General features: G+C 42.4%; 1 protein-coding gene across 1 annotated transcript in view; it reads left to right on the plus strand.

Annotated features, from left to right (window-relative positions):
- The window catches only part of LOC306781981 (protein spire homolog 1-like), a 51,754-nt gene that overhangs the window by 12,358 nt on the left and 23,061 nt on the right, over nucleotides 1–16,335 (plus strand). The window contains exons 3-4 of the mRNA XM_079275116.1: nucleotides 2,211–2,447; nucleotides 6,447–6,572. Of these exons, the coding sequence (XP_079131242.1) occupies nucleotides 2,211–2,447; nucleotides 6,447–6,572 (363 nt within the window). The remainder of the gene's footprint in view (nucleotides 1–2,210; nucleotides 2,448–6,446; nucleotides 6,573–16,335) is intronic.

Here is a 16,335-nt window from a genome sequence, read left to right on the forward strand (position 1 = left end):
CACATAGTTAACACATGAAACCATTAGCTGCTTAGCAGGGCAGATCATTCCATACCTGTCACATTTTCTATAACATGGTCAGCTGTCTGCTGAAGAGGATTTCTTAATTTACAGCCTGAGTTTGCAGCAAGTCCCTGGAAGAGTGTGCTTGCATGTGCATGTGTGTGCCCATGTCTATGATGTCAAATATCAGCGAGTGCGGATCCAGGTGGAGTTTAGACAAAGAGGTGAGGAAACCCAGCTCTTATGCACTGATGGGGGAGAGGAGGACAGATCTCTCATATGACTCCTCCTCCCTCTGTGATTGTCTATTGATCTGCACTTGATTTTCATGTCTCCACAAACACACAGACACACACACACACACTCTTTATGATTCTGTGATTTACCATTCTCCGCTCTCCTCGACCTCTCTGATCCATTCAACAACTCGCATCATCTTATTCCCTTCTTCTTCCTGTCTCTTGATGCATTTCTGTCTCCGATCCTTGTCTTTCTCCCTCCTCCCTGCATCCCGTTCCCCTTTCTCTCAGTTTCTTTTCTCTCACCGTTTTATATCGCAGTTCTTTCTCAGTGCTCAGGGCTGCAGAATAATCCCAAGTGGATTTCACACTCTTGTCTTTTGTCTTGGCTTTGGCTTTGCTGCTTTTATCCACCTTGACTCTCTAATTCCAGGGCAGATTGAAGGCTATCACTGAGCATAGCATCTTACCAACAAGCACCAACCGGTAGAATAGATATAATATCAGGTATTTTAAGAATTGGGGGATATTTTCTACAAATCATATATATTCGACCTTATTTGTATTTCATCCCCCGACAGAAAAAGCATTGCTTCCACCTTCGAGGGTTTGCTCCCTTTTTGTCAAAGCTATATTATTTTTGTGTTTTAATACAGTTCAAAGATTAGCCTGTGTTACAGTAAAAAAAAAAAGACTTAAGACTTTGTTCAAGAAAGTAATGTGAGACACCACCCACATTTTCCTAGAATCCATGATTGCTTTAGGCCTGTCTCCTGGTTTGACCGGTCACAAAGATGTGATGAAATGAAATGCTGTTGCTCATCTGACTCCTTGGTCCTGGAAGTGAAAACAATAGCATGGTTTCATAAAGCTTGGCTCAGTCTGCATTAACGTTTTGCGTTTAGATATATTATATTCCTGAGTTGAGTTACGGCAAAATGACTGTCAAATAAAATATTGAAAAGTTGCTGCTTTCACCAAGGGTTGGTTGGAAATGTACGCACTAACAATACTCTTCATACTATAAGTAAGAAATGAAATTGAGCATTTAGGTCGTCCAACTGCATATAATGTGGATTTTGTGTACCCGAGAAATGCATAAATGTATTCTAGATTAGTAAGAACTTTATAGTATGAGACTTGAGTTTACTGGACATATTCTGCCCCAAAATGCAAATAAATTACTGTTAGATGAAATGATTACGAATGATGGCGGTGAGGAGAGGAAAAGGGCGGGAGCTCACATACATTACATTTTGTTCCTGAATGAATTCAAGAGGCTGTTTACCATTTGGTAAAGTATCACTCAAGTCCTGACGTCCTCAAAGTCGAGGAGGAAAACCCAGACAGTGGATTCTTTCATCCTTTACAAGATGGACTGTATCCACATGAGGACATGTGTGATGATAGTGTTTTCCTTAATGTGTCAGTTAATCACAAGATCTACTATCGGTAATCTGCTCCCAGCGCCGGCCCCTCGAAAGGCCAGCGAGCGTCAGTGTGTTTGCGTGCATCTATGAATTCTATGAATGGTCTCTCGTTTAAAAGGTTGAGTCATGAGGTCAACGCATTACAGCTGTTCAGCTCAGGCTCGGCACACAAAAGAGGATCATATTGCATAACAAAGACGGAAATCCATATTTGATTTCATGATGTGGCAGATAAACAATGGAAAAATGCACAAAAACAAAACAAATGATGCATCCGTCACAAATACATGTGTTTTGCTTAGTGTTCGTACATCCAGTTTAATCATCAGACACCAGTTATTTGGCTGGATTTTACTTAAAATATGTACAACCTATGTGCACTATAAGTTACTACGATTGTTGCCAGTATCACAAAGTTCATAGATAAAAGGGCATGCAAGCATGCAGATTGTTATCAACGTCCACAGATCAAGGTGACAGCTACAGAAATGAGCGTGTATGTGAAGCTGCTTCTTGGTTGTCTCCTGTGCTGCTGCAGGTGATTGAGTCTCTGGGCATCATGATCTACAAGGCTCTGGATTACGGGCTGAAGGAGAACGAGGAGCGGGAGCTCAGCCCTCCTCTGGAGCAGCTCATCGACCTCATGACTAACATGGCCGAGGCGGAGAGGGACGCCTGCCCCGACGAAGGCTACGAGGCAACAGAGGAAGAGGACGAGGCGGAGGATGACCCCGACAACATCTTCAGCGTCCATGGCTACAGAGATATCTTCGAGGTACGTACAGAAGCTGAGTAAGTGGCTGTTCATGCTCAGGCTAACTAGTCAGTCATGTTGGCTGATTGCAAACATGTGACATCTAAAACACGTCACTTCCTGTTTTAAGGTGGATCGAACCTGGAAAAAGGATGTCGCCAATAAACACCAAATTTACAGCAGCACTCAGACTTATTTTTATGTAAACAATATATCGAACGACTATGCTTCGTGTATTTTAGCTTCTTTCATCGCATTCTTTCGGTTTTACAGTCTGCAACGTTGCTGTTTTGGTTCATCGCCAGTTTTCCAGCGGCGGCATGCAGCTGTATTGGCGAAAAAAGCTGTGCTCCAAGCCCAGCTCCAAACTGAGTTTAGCTGAAAGAAGCTAAAGAACCATATTGTTTCCCTCAGGAGGTGGTGGAAACCAAAACAAAACAAAAAGGAGAGTGACTTTTGACTCCAAATGAATGCTAATGTTGCTCCATGTCTGTTGAATGTGGAAATGGGCAATATCTTTGCTAACACTTTAGCCGTATCACCGTAATAAGATAATACTGTGTGTCAAATGTGTGTTGTATTAGCTAGTTGTGAGGTTCTGCCCACGTGATGATTAATGCCGTTCACATGTTAAGTGTTTAAATACTGGGCGAGGATTGTGAAGTACTGCATAGAAGCAAAACATTTAGGAGCGTTTCAATCCTCATTTAAAAGAGGACTACTACAACAGCTGTGAGGAGTCTGAATTCATGGATTCCAGCAATGTAAGCATTCACCATCATTGGTTATAATAGGTTGAAGAACCAGTTGAACAATTTGAATGAAATGTTTCATAAGTTTAAGTACAAAAGTATCAGTATCAGCAAAATATGCTTTAAGTATGAAAGGTAGAAAAACAGATTATGCAGAATGGCTCCAGTCGTTGTGTATTATTATAATTTGTATTATTGGATTATTATTTGTGACATGTTAACTTGTAAGCATTTAATTGTTTTTAGATGGTCACGGTGGAGTTGATTTTAAATATTTTATATACTGTTGAGTAGCTGTTATATAATAATGCCTCATATATTGTAATCTCATCATACGTTTTTGACAAAAAGGTTCATTTGAAAAGTAACCAGTAAATTTAGTCGCTAAATAAACCCATTCCAGTAAGAAATATCATACTTCGCTTTGCAATCTGCTGGCGAAGTATAATGTTGAGAATAAATCTCATGTTGAGGAGAAAACTCAGGTGAACAGACTTAGGTCGAGGCGTTTAGCTCAATTCAAGCAATAAGGTTTATTTGTGACAGAAGTATTATGTCCAGCAGTTAAACGTGCACGGACCTAAAAAGTTCACTCTGTAGGAGTGAATGAAAAGCTAAAAGGCGCTTAGACAGAGTGCGCATGCGTTCATATATTAGGTCCTCCTTTTGGAGCCTATTGGTCAAAGCAAAGTAGAGGCGGATTTGTTTCTAGCATTCAAATGGCCTGATGGAGCACTGAGCATCTCCGCCCACACTGGCTCACGTCCGGGATCCGCCTTCTCTGGAACGTCAGTGTGTGTGAGATGTTGATTCAGCAGCATATTGTTATGTTCGGCCAACGAGATAAGCTAGGCGCTAGATATGCAAGGGCGCCTCTTTCTATCTCTAAGATGGAGCAGGCAGTTGAGGCTGGTTCTCTGTAAGACTATGTGACATTTAACTGGGGCAAAAGCTATCCTTCAGAGTTCTAGTAATTTCCACTTTGTTCAGGCGAGTGCGAGAGTGCCCCACCTGGCGTTTTTGACCTTCGTGTACTAGAACTCACATATCCGCGTATAAGCTGTGTTTAACATTGAATGAATGTATATTTTTATTTACAATAACGTAACTTAAAATGGAAACACAGTTCTTGACTGAACAAGATCCTCTGATGGATTCCAGGAACAGATGATATCAGCGAGGGGGAAAAGATGTGTGTGAGAAAATGGACTCTGGACCACATTGCAGTCTGGCTGCCAGCCTCATCCTTGCTAATAGGGGAGTTGTGTCTCTCTGTTGTCCAATGGAGCCCAGACTAAGTCACTGTGTCAGACCTCACATGGCTTCACACTGTTTACATAATGACCACATATCCAGTCTCACACACACACACACTGCTCTCCAAGGTATCTGAGCAGTGTGCCAGTCTGGCTGGCCCACTGGCTACCGAGCTGTCTGTTCCAATTGTGGTCTCAGTATTTTTCACCCTCGGACCATTCAGTCTATGTGCTCCCTCAGTTTACCTTTTGTCCTACTGTACTAACCCCAGCTGACATGGAATACACTACGAACTGTTTTGAACTGAAAATAACAACAGTTTGTCCATCGACACTGGCTACAGCATTTTTTGTCTCGTTCACACACTCGCGATAGGATGTGGGGCGGAGAACGCTTATGGAGGGACCATTGTCTGCTATTTCCTGCGTTTAGTGACATTTTCTGCAATGCAGTCTGGACAAATGGACGCCAAGCGCATGCCAAGCATTGGCCCAGGGAACCTTCTGTTCTCTATGAGAGAGACAAGGGTGTATTCTCTCATCACTGTTGGTCTGTCTGTGTGTATGTGCAGCAGCATGGCTGACCTCAGGCATAGTTGTTTTGTCAATAGTGTTCAGCAGTCAGTTGTTTACAAATGTCAGATTTTTGGGTATTTCGTCTTTATTCAGTGTGCCTGAGATCCTTAAGCAAACAGTTTGACATTGGTGGAAAAGTATTTGAATCCTTAACGAAAAGTAAAAGTTTCCTCATTTTATACACACAAAGAATGGAACTTCGCACGCTATTCTGAAAACTTGACGATTATGTATCAACAATAACAAGACTCCAGACTGCTAAACCTCAAGCACAAATCCATTGTTTTTACTCAATCGAAATTCCAAGTATAAGTAAGTATTATCAGTAAACAGTCATATGGTGTCAGTGTTCCACTATCAGAAAAGCAGCCCTGTTTTCAGCTTTGTAACAGTTTTCTGTCTAATCCAAGTATTGTTTTCATATATTTTGTTTAGCTTAAGAAGTAGGAGAATGTTTAGCTTTGGTCCAAGTTCCAACATTCAAAATCAACAAGTTTGGAGACAGATAGTTTTCTTTTGACAGTGTGTTAAGCAATACTGTAATGTGAAAAGTCACTGCTAATGCCGTCAGACAAATGTAGTGGGGTAAAAAGAACAATATCGTCACTCGTCACTTTTAACATTTCATACACTTCACTTGGTTTACGGTCCTGTTATCTGTTTTTGTGTGCACTTTATTCCATATCCTATATTACATATCTCATTGTACATTTCAAATATGTTTCTATTTCCTGCACTGTGCAGACTGTTTTTGATAGTTAAATGTTATTCGATAGTTAAGTGTTATTTGATAGTTTATGTTATTTTGACAGTTAAATGTTGTTGTTTATTGTTATGCACCTTCCACCACGACAAATTCCTTGCAGGTGAAAACTTGCTTGGCAATAAACGGTTCTGATTCTGATTCTGATTCTGATATTTGCCTGTGAGATGTGGTGGAGTGAAAGTATAATATTTATATGAAGCCGGTGTAGACTGAAAACTGTGTTTCTCAATTAAAGTTGCTGAGCTTCAGAGAAATGCCATGTAGTGTAGAGCTGCAATAATTAATCAATCAAAAATGAATCATCAATGTTCATCATGTTCCAGCTTCTGAAACGTGAATTTTTGCTGGTATGCTTTTACAATTGCATTATTAGCTAACAAGCCAGCATGAAAACTGTCATCAAACTTGTCTAAAAGTTGTTCACAGAGGGTGTTAACAAAGCATAGAGCTCCCCAAACATGGCTGCCAGTGGGTGCTTTGCAATAACTGAAATCCCTTCACTAAGTATGTGAGGGTAACATCATAATAACATGGATGTTGTTAGCCATTGGGTTAATAAAATACGTTGCACTTTGTGAATCATTTAGGTGTCATGACAGCCATTAGAGCAGCTGTGTGAAGTGTGTACTGAACATCTCTCTTCCTCTGTGCTTCACTGTCTCTCTTGTAGCTGTGCACAGCTCATCTGCCCGGTCTGCCAGACACCCCCAGTCACTACCAGGCAGTGTGTCGCGCTCTGTACACAGAAACCAGGGAGCTCGGTACTTTCCTGGAGAAGATCAAGAGCGCCAAAGAGGTGGGTTGTCATCATCATCATCATCATCATCATTATGACTGTGGGCTTGAACAGCTCTAATTGGAGTTTAAAGCTATAATATGCAACATTTTGTCAGTTGGTGTTTGTAAAGGTTCAGCATTTGAGTAAAGTTGACCGATGCAGAAGTGCCTAAAACCCGCATTCTCTCTAATGGCCATCAGGGGGCGACTCCTCTGGTTGTATAGAAGTCTATGAGAAAATGACTCTACTTGTCTCTTGATTTATTCCCTCAGTAAACATTGTAAACATGAGTTTATGGTCTCAATCTCTAGTTTCAAGTCTTCTTCAATACAGCATGATGTTCATTCAGTAAATTATGGTCCATTTAAAGTCAAATAGACCATAAAGCAGGGGATGCTTTAGGGCGGGGTTACTGTGATTGACAGATTTGTCCGGTCTGGGAGTTGTCTGTGTTTTTCGTCTTATAACTTTAACCCTTTCACAGTGTGTTTTTAATGAATGGAAGTTAATTGTAACATGTTAGTGACCAAAAAAATGTCTTATTCAGTGTTCTGTTGTACTCCACCCTCTCGTGTCACTTATGGTTGCAAATAAATAAGATGGTGACGGCCAAAATGCTGAACTCGGGGCTTTAAAACAGTCCACAGTCACGTCCCGGTGACCAGGTCCACTTCTTGTATGCAGTCTATGGCCGAGACAGCCAGCGAGCTTCATCCGTGACAAAGAGGCGCTATTTAAAAATTCCTGCATGTTTTATCTGTAAGCCATCAGAATTATGTTTTAGCTACACATTGTGAATGTTCTGCACATGGCCTTCTCCCTTCTAATGAAAGGTTACAGGATTATCGCTGGCCTTTACATGAAGGTCATAGCAGGGTGTGTCTTTAAAAGATTTAGCATGGTGACCTCACATGCACCCCGCTAATCAACATGACTCTCTCTGGATGGGTAAAACTGACTGGTTGTAAGATCACGCAAAGACCAGAGTTTTTCTTCCCATCCACTCACTGGTCACTGGTTTGATGGGTCACCCTGTTTTTAAAAGAGTCATTGAGAGTTTCGCGGTTACACAATGGCATGTATGTGGTTTGAGAGGATGTTACAACCTGGCTAAAGTAGTAAAAACTAAAAATATTTGTGCATTTTAGTATTCTTTTGGCATGAAAGTGGTCAAACTTGACAAAAGTCAGTATGAGGACAAAATACCAGCCATCAGCAGCTTTGACACAACCCGGCCAAGTGTATACGTCACTACTGTTGTAATGTCCAAACAGTCCGTCGCAGCTGCAGTGTGTGGATGACAGGCCGTGCTCTCACACACACACACACCTCAGGCTGACAGGTTGAAGTGGGTCACCGTGAAGAATGAGACATGTTGGTTATTCATGTCCGACATAGATGACAATATCTGGAGACATGCTGACTTTCATTCTGCCAAAATCAACGAGTTCAGCTTCTCACAGCTCACATTCAGAGAGGCACGATTCATATAATCATGTGCGAGACTCCTATTGTCGTGATACGAGGGTCTGTAATGTAACATGTTTCCAACTTGTTTGCATACTGCAAAGGATGAATGCACAGTGTATTATGGCATGCTGTCTGTTATGGGTCATGTGTCCATGTTCAAAATGGTGGTGGTTTCAAATTGTTCTTTTTGTCTGGTTTGCACAGTGAGAATACATTATAATCACTGCTTTCTACGTGAATGAAAATGCTTGAAAAGCGGCTTGGGAAAAATGAATGTGAGTTCATAATATAATCCTCCAATCACAAAGTCATGTCTTGTTGGTGCAGGACTCATTTTGGGCTTTGTTTTTCCTCGGGAGCACAGCTGTAGGTTGGAACATTTCATTGAGGAGGTGTGTGTGTGTGTGTGTTGCACCTCAGGGTTCCTTCCTGTAATGCACTACTGCTGCTGCCCTTTTAGTGTGTGTATACTGCGTAATGCATCGGCATGAATAGAGGGGATTTGGCTGGTTACATAACTCTCTGTTAGGAGAGAGGACTGGTTGCAGGGTGGAGAAAGAAGCCTGAAAAAAAGAGGAAATTGGAGACTGCATTATTTTGTAGCCTTTAAAATAAGGAAGTAATGTTTTTGACACTGGTGATCCCATGACTTAGACTCTAGCCTCACAAAAACATTGACTTTCGTAGTTTTGAGGTAAATTCCTCAACAATTATCGGATGGTACAAACATTGGTTGTAATCTCCCTGCTGATTCTCTGACTTTTCCTCCAGCGTCATTATCAGGTAAAATACCTGCAAAACGAATGCCATTCCCATCATCCCCAGCTTTACTCTACGTTTAGTAAAGCAAATATTAGCAAATATTGGCATGCTAACATGCTCAGCTAAAACAGTTACCCCGGTAAATGCTATCCGTGTTAAACATGGGCATGTTATTATTGTCATTACGAGCATGTTAGCATACTAATGTTGGCATTTAGCTCAAAGCACCACTGTACCTACAGCCTCATGGAGCTCCTATGGCTGACTCTTCTTTTGAAACAAACGTGTGTATATGTCCCGTTGTGTCCAGATGGTTACCCACAAGTTGGGGCAAACGCAAGAAAACTCTGGCGAGGCTCGCTGCCAAACACTCTAACCTCAACCATTCAAAGCCTATGCCTAGCCTCAACCATCTTGTGAGAGTGTCACATCTTGTGGGTTACCTTCTAGACACGACCATTACCCTGTTTATATGGTTTTGTCATATGTACAATATTAAAGAATACGTTTAAAACAATAAACACAAGGAGGAAATCATAAAATGTCAGACAAGAATTTGCTTAATTGTCTCTAGATACTAAAATCAAATAGAATGTGTGACCTTACTTCAGTGTCATCGTCAACAAATCTGGAAACATTTCCCAGTCTACACAGCGGAGCTGTGCCCACAGTGGATCCATGGTTATCTGTCCACCACTACCAGCCATGGCTGCCAAAGAGTTGTTTTGTCTCTCCAGAGAGAGAATTACAGAAAGGCAGCCGAATTACTGGTGATTCACAGAAACTACTCCGGCTCCTATTTTTGCTCGTGGATAAGTGTCTTTTGTTAGAGATGAAAATGAAGAACAACTTGAGCAGAATTCACTGACTAGAAAAAATGAGGTTGTAGATGCAGTTGGTAATTGCCCTAATTATTCATGTGGACGTTTTGTCCAGGGGTTGCTGTGCAGGTTTGAATTAAAATGCCGTCCCCATCGACTGCAGGGAGCACTGCTTGGTCAAACCTTTTGAAATGGAAATATGTGCCATTGATGTGATTTCATGACGCGCCACTCGTACGAATGAGATAATGGTGTTTAAAAGCAAGGGAACTAATCTCTCTTTATGCCCTTCACTGGCTAGATTAGCAGTGTTTTTATTGGGTGGGCTGGTATATACCATTATGCCCTTCAGCATTACCTTGTGGCACTAAGGAACCGTGCACACTGGGCATGCAGAGTCATGAGGCACCTAAACGCATTATCTTGTGAGTGATATACTGCTACCTTGAGTCTACAGTCCAGTCGAATGCAGTTTTGACAATATAATGGTGAACTGTGATTTCCCCGGTGGGTTGAGGTCTTAACTCTGCAGTTAGCTGGGCGCACTCCCGTGATTGTCTTATCAAACAATCTCACCACAAACATTAACCAGAGGGAACATATTTTTTGCCTGCTTTTAAAATACTCATACACTTTTAGCTACATTTTGTTTCCTTGGCTCTCTCACTCTCTATTACACACACACACGACTGTGGCTTAGTGGAGAGCAGGGCCGTCCTTCAATCAAAGGATCCCCGGCTCTGCTGGTCGCATGTCGATGTGTCCTTGAGCAAGACACTTAACCCCAAAATTGCTCCCGTAGCTGTGCCTACGGTGTGTGTGTGAATGTTAGTTAGTCCTGATGGTGGGTATGGTAGCCCCTGCCATCAGTGTATGAATGGGTGTGAATGGGTGAATAATGACAAGTCGTTTGAAAGCGCTTTGAGTTGTTGGAAAAGCACTATACAAGTACAAGTCCATTGACCATCACCATTTACACACACGCACACACATTGACTCTGTCCTCTGCTAAACTCGGAAAGCACCAGCAGAGGAATGCAGGTTTAGCTCCCTTGTTTCCCACAGACAGTCAGTCTGACTGTCAGTGTTTTACAACACTCTAATGGCCTCACGTTGTGCAGGTTCACACAGGTGTCAGGATGGGGGAGCTGAGCTTTTAGTTGACTGCAGGATAACAAGGGACTGTGTACGGTTTCCTTTTTAGTTTGCATAAAAAGGGCTATTTTTCAAGAACATGCTCGCAGCTATGTGAGGCTGTAATGCTTATTGTACAAACAAAACGAACGTTAGCTGAACAAAGAACAACTGTAAGCCCAAATTTGATTGTTGGCCGTTGTGGTTAAGTAATTGTAAAAATCATAGTGGTTGGTAAGACAGTGGTTGTTATGCTAACATTCTCAAAATGACAATGTCTACATGCTAATATTTAGCGGGTTGTTTACAGTATGTGTACATTGTCTTAGTTTAGCGTATCAACATGCTTTTCTGAAATGCAAATAGGCCTTTTTGAAAAAGGCCTATTTGACTTTTTCACAACCAATATTTTGAATTGACATATAAAGAAATGCACAGGTGTTACTAATAACATTGTTCAAGTGTCCTATTGACAGTTTAGCCAGCATGCACTATACCAGGACCTAGGGCTGTACGATTATGGCCAAAATCGTAATCGCGATTATTTTGATCAATATTGCGATCACGATTATTTCACGATTATTCATTCATTTTTATTGCACTTTGACGTTTAAATGAACAAGAACACTGCTTCCACTTCCATTGTTGTGCTACATTCAGGCTAATGTACAACTCTTTGCATCAGCCTGGTCCTGATCACAGTGCATCGCGTAGAAGGAAAATATAAATAAAATAGTATCAACACTTTTTACCCAAAATTAAATCAACAGAGCACTGCTTTCACTTACATTTTGTGCTAACGTTACATTCCAACTAATCGCTATGCGGCGATTAGCATTAGCATTAGATTAGCGATTACTATGCAGACAGAACTCGAACGTACTCTGTGCATATCTTCCAGACAACGAATGATGATCCTTTTCGAGGGGCTAGCTCCTCGCCTTCTGCTGCTATATATTTGATATTTGATTTAGCGACACGACACACGGTCACGGCCGTCTGCTCTCTGTTCTGTTGTCCGTCTCTCTTCTTCTACTAATACCGGAGTCTGCAGGGTGCGCGCATGACACCTCCCATCTCGTTCGCCCCCTGGTGGTCGGCTGACAGTCAGTTGAGGAAACGCTTGATTTGATATGGAGCAGAGCACGCATTTTAAACGTCAATATCGCAGACGATCATGCTCATTTAATCGTGGCAGCCAAAATCGTGATCGCGATTAAAATTCGATTTATTGTGCAGCCCTACCAGGACCCCGAAACGGAAGCAACTGAATCAAATTCAGCCATCATTCATTTAATTATTTAGCTACACCTGTGCTTTTGCTTCTGTGACATGTCAAAATGTCTTCAGGGGAAAAGGCCAGTCTGGAAACTGTTGTGAAAATAAAGCTGTCTTTCACACTTAGAGCGGATTTAAGAATGAAACAGAAGCTCTCAGAGGCGTATAGTTATATCAAAGCAATAGATTTATTTATCAACAGAGTTATTCAGCCCAGCCATCAAACAAGCTTGGGTGCTAATGGTTGAACTTCGCAGAGATTCACCATGAGACACACTTCAACATATCAGCGTGAAGCTTAATATAGGGGTTCCACCCCTTGATACACATTGGTCAAAGTCAAAGAAGCAGGCGTGGCACGTTTTTACGTTATGACACCTGGATGGGAGCCGTGGATGTCCATCCACCTTGGCCCCTCCCAGTAGGCGTTGGTTTCCGTCAGTGTGAGTGAGATGTTGCATGAGACAAGACCTGAGAAAGAGTGTGTGAAGGAGTTGGGCTCTGTTGGGGCGTTGTCCCTCGCTTGAATCTAACTGTCCATTGTGTCTTTCTTATCTTCTCTAAAGATGGCGTCCTGTTCCTTGTGACGCAGTTAAATCAGTAACCTTCCTCCTGCTTCTCTCTGGCCTTAGTGTGTGCTGTGAGCACTGTATAAGTGGTTAATAGAGCTGCATAAGCTAATGGTTATTAAAACTACAAATATGCTAGTGATTAATTAAACTGTATATAAGCTAGTTGCTACTTAAAGCTGTATATAAGCTAGCTGCTGATTAAGCTGTATATAAGCTAATTGCTGATTAAAGCTGTATATAAGCTAATTTTATCAACAAATCCCTCTCTTGACGTCTGAAGGACGTCACTTTCTTAACTTTCCTACCCTGTTCACACGCTTGTGTCTGCCTCTGCCTCTCCTGACCCTACCAGGCTGTTCTGCTCTTCCCATACTGGGTAAGCTCCATAAGGAGGGGGTGGTGATGGTTCCTTGGAGAGGGCAGTGGTGATAAGACGGCCAACCAAAGAACGAATACAGGGTATTATACAACATCCACATGAGACCAGTATTGCAATGAACACACCCACTGACACTGCTATTGACAAGATCAGGTGCTTCCATTTTCCAAACATGTTTTCCATCCAATCTCCAAATGGATTATTTACACCTGATGCTTCCTGCATTTCTTTTGACAGTGCCTTCAGACTATTCAGTGCTTTTGTGACTGAACCGTCCGGTGCAGTGTTGTTGGGGATGATAGTGCAACACAGGTCTCCAAACATTGAGCAAAAGCTCCAAAGCCATTTTGTTTTGCATAGAAATCAAAGAAGTTGGGGCCAGCTGCTCAGCCAGACCCTCTATTGCATCCCTAGTATGATTAGCCAAACGAAGAACATTGTAATGCACATAATTGATACGATCAACATTTTTATTCACAGTTATCCATGGAATAATACTCACGATACTCTCAAAACCTGCTGCAATTTGGTCTATCAATTTGTATTCATTAGGCACTCCTCTGGGCACTCCGATTGCATCTATGTAGGTTGGACCTTTGTCCAGACTGGACTCAGTTCCAGCTGCTCTTTTTGCTAAGATATGTCTGCGTCTGCGTTGGGTCAGGTTTTGTACTTTAAATATGGATGCCAGAGTCGTGCAATTTGGTGGAGTAGCCATTTTAGTCATATTTGTCATGCACGCGTATCCTTGTTGGGGTCTGACTCTGACCATATGGCTTCAATATGTGCGGTGGACAAAGGGAATCAGGCCTTCACTTTTTCAAGCAAAGGTCTCATCCTGACTTGTAGTTTGATGAGAGCAAGCCTCCTCTGGGAGGAATTTCACACTCAGGTGTGAATTCCCCCCCCCCCAAATAACCATGGTAACCACTGCAATCTCATTGGCCGAAGGCCAAGAGACCCCAGGACCCCTGTGGTTCAGTCACTGTTCTATAAAACTGTTTTTAGTTCACACTTCTATGCTTTCCCCCTTCGACCTCGGTTGAGTTAGGGAGCACGCAAATGCTCTCTTCGCTCGGACACCCCCGTCCAGGCCACAGAAGAACCAGCTTTCCCCCCACGAGGGAGCCCCTCGAACCCTCATCAAACCCTGACAGGTCACGAGCCATTTCGCTGGACGAAACAGCCCGCGATAACGAATCTGCATCAGCATTCGTTCAGTGCTTTCTGCTTCTTTTTATTTTGTGCACAAACCGGCACAGAGGAGCCCGACGAAGCCTCGCTCCTCTCCTGACCGATGATTACCGGGAGACCTACGGACCACGTCGTCTCAGCCGAAGTTAAACTGTCCTCCCTGCAGCGAGGATAGTTCACGTCTGCGTTTGCTCCAGAGCCATTCCACGACGGACCGAAACAGCGCCAGCTCAACGCCGCGCGACACACAGCGCCCGCTGCAAAGCCGCGCCGACCCGCAAGCTCCCCCCCTGTCCCCCTTCCCGACGAGGAAGACGGACCATTTTGCCACAAACACTTCCACGTTGCAACGAAGCATCGTGGTGCCCAGCACCACGATTGGTGGTGCCCAGCAAACAATGTGGGCTTCATAGATAACTGGGACACTTTCTGGGGAAAACCTGGTTTGCTTAGGAGGGACGGCATTCATCCCACTTTGGATGGAGCAGATCTCATCTCTGCAAATCTGACCCAGTTTCTGTATGGACCTGGTGCATGACAACTCAGAGATCAGACCAGGAAGCAGAGTTGCAGTCTTACACACTCCTCTGAGCTTCCATTAGAGCAGTTACTCACGCAACACCACATAGAGACTGTGTCTGCCCCACGGCCACTTAAATTAATTGAATCAAAAATAAACGATCGAGGAGTTAAACAAAATAACTTAATCCAAGTTAAAACTACCGCAACAGTACAACAAAATAGGATAATTAAATGTGGACTCTTAAATGTCAGATCTTTGTCATCTAAAGCTCTACTAGTAAATGAGCTGATATCAGATCATCATATTGACTTATTTTGTCTTACTGAAACCTGGCTGAGTAATGATGAATATGTCAGCCTAAATGAATCAACTCCTCCAAGTCATATCAATACTCACATTCCTCGAGGCACTGGCCGAGGAGGTGGAGTAGCAGCCATCTTTGACTCCAGCCTATTATTACACCCTAAACCTAAACTAGACTATAACTCATTTGAAAGCTTGGTTCTTAGTCTTTCACACCCAACCTGGAAAACAATACAGCCAGTTATATTTGTGATAGTGTACCGGGCCCCGGGTCCGTATTCTGAATTTCTATCGGAATTTTTTCAGTTTTTATCAAGTCTAGTCCTTAAAACAGACAAAGTAATTATTGTAGGTGACTTTAATATTCATGTGGATGTCGAGAACAACTGCCTCAGTACTGCATTTATTTCATTATTAGATTCGATTGGTTTCTGTCAGAATGTACAGAAACCCACTCACTGTTTTAACCATACTCTCGACCTGGTTCTGACTTATGGCATTAACATAGACGATTTAATAGTCTATCCACAGAACCCTCTTCTGTCGGATCATTATCTAATAACTTTTGAATTCTTACTAACTGAGTTTACACCGTTAAGCAAGAGTTACTACACCAGATGTTTATCTGATGGTGCCGTAGCTCAATTTAAAGAAGCGATTCCGTCTGTATTTAACTCAATACCATGCTTCGATGTGACAGAGGACTCCTGTGCTAACTTTAGTCCGACCCAGATTGATCATCTTGTCGACAGTGCTACAAGCTCACTGAGAAGGACACTAGACTCTATTGCTCCTTTAAAAAAGAAGTTGGTAAAACAAAGGAGATTCGCTCCATGGTATAACCCTGAAACCCGCAAATTAAAGCAAACATCGCGAAAACTTGAAAGAACATGGCGTTCCACTAACTTGGAACAATCTCGGTTACTCTGGCGAGACAGTCTTAAGACATATAAGAAGGCCCTCCGTAATGCCAGATCAGCTTATTACTCATTGTTAATAGAGAAAAATAAGAACAACCCCAGGTTCCTCTTCAGCACTGTAGCCAGGCTGACAGAGAGTCACAGCTCTGTTGTGCCGAGTATCCCTATAGACCTCAGTAGCAATGACTTCATGAACTTCTTTAATGATAAGATTATGATTATTAGAGACAACATTAATAATCTCCTGCCCTCGACCGATCTTTCCACAAATAGAGTAACCTTAGAAACAGCTGTAAACCCTGATATATGTTTAGATGGCTTTACTCCCATCGACCTTGACAAACTGACTTCAACAATTTTTACATCTAAACCGTCCACCTGTCTCTTAGACCCTATACCGACTAGGCTGCTTAAAGAAGTGCTAC

This window comes from Melanostigma gelatinosum, assembly GCF_949748355.1.
Source record: "Melanostigma gelatinosum genome assembly, chromosome: 9".
NCBI classification, from domain to species: domain Eukaryota; kingdom Metazoa; phylum Chordata; class Actinopteri; order Perciformes; family Zoarcidae; genus Melanostigma; species Melanostigma gelatinosum.